This window comes from Eimeria mitis, genomic scaffold (assembly GCF_000499745.2).
Source record: "Eimeria mitis Houghton genomic scaffold, Emh_scaff3748, whole genome shotgun sequence".
Taxonomy (NCBI): domain Eukaryota; phylum Apicomplexa; class Conoidasida; order Eucoccidiorida; family Eimeriidae; genus Eimeria; species Eimeria mitis.
The window spans coordinates 2194-3430 of NW_013572089.1; the positions used below are offsets into that span (position 1 = coordinate 2194).

The 1237-nt window shown below is 40.7% G+C and overlaps 1 protein-coding gene across 1 annotated transcript in view; it reads right to left on the minus strand.

Annotated features, from left to right (window-relative positions):
* The window catches only part of EMH_0069160 (YALI0E24717p, related), a gene marked incomplete at both ends in the record, with an annotated part of 2183 nt that extends 2075 nt beyond the window's left edge, over positions 1-108 (minus strand). Inside the window, one exon of the mRNA XM_013498836.1 lies at positions 63-108. Within this exon, the coding sequence (XP_013354290.1) occupies positions 63-108 (46 nt within the window). The remainder of the gene's footprint in view (positions 1-62) is intronic.
* Positions 109-1237: the final 1129 nt, after the last annotated feature.

Sequence of the window (1237 nt, forward strand, 5' to 3'; positions counted from 1 at the left end):
TACACTCAGAATACACCTTTTTTTATATCTCATCAATAAAAAAATTAAAAAAGAAAACACACCTGTATCTGTATCGTAAAACTCTGATGGGCCTTCGGTCTCCTCCATTGGGCCAGTAGCTGTGTGGTGGTGTTTGGGGTGTACATACACCGCAAGCAAGAGGCAGGGGGTAAGCAACAACGATGCAGAAACAAATTCAAGTTATAAACTACCCTGTAGACAATGTTGCCTTCAAATANGGTAAGCAACAACGATGCAGAAACAAATTCAAGTTATAAACTACCCTGTAGACAATGTTGCCTTCAAATATATTAAAGTTTCTATTCAATCATTCAAAGAAAAAGTAATATTCCTCTGCATGCATAGAAAAAAGAAAAACAACCCTCGCTGCTGCTGGCGAGTACTGGGGGACCAGGAAAGCCGTAAACTGTTGTGGATAGCTTCGGAGGTTTGGAGGCTGCAGAGACCCCTTCGTCGCTGTACGTACACTGCAACTGAATATTCAATATATTTGATGAAAGGGGTTGGGGGTTTTGGCTCGTAAGCTCACAGACAAACGTCCATACACCTTGCAGTGTAGCTAACAGCAGCTGAGATGCTCAGATACAACAGAAGATACAAATATAACACACCAAGCAAGAGAAAAAATACAAGAAAATCAATGAAATATCCGCTAGTTTTCCTTGTAAAGTTCATCCACAGGCCTCGGGTGTCTCGGCAGCTCGATGACGAGGGGGCCCCGCACCGAGATACATCGATCTGCATGCGTTCCTGAAACAGAGAAAACAAGTGAGTAACCTTCCACACTTATTGGGTAATTCAAATAATTATTTATTAATATTTTAAATAATTAAACTTAATTACCCAAAAAGTTGTTTCGTTTCAGCCGTAGCTCACGGATCCTCAAGGCGCCAGATCGCCGACGGGTACCGAAGCGAAACCCTGTTGAGTCGTCATCTGAAACGGCGTTCATATTTCAATGAAAGCTGTAAAATTTTAGAAACATTGACAAAATAAACTAAAAACAATAAAAACGAAACGTTTTTCTTAGCTTTCTATTCATGGAAAGCATAGAATCCAAGGTGTGAGTGAGTGTACGCGCTGGGGTGTATGTGCAGCTCAGTGATCACCAACGCGATCTAGAGGAAAGCGGAGGTATCTGCATATATTTCGAAATTATTTTAGCAGAATCACGACTTTTATGTATTCTTTTTTGCGTATTGTTGAGAATGCGACA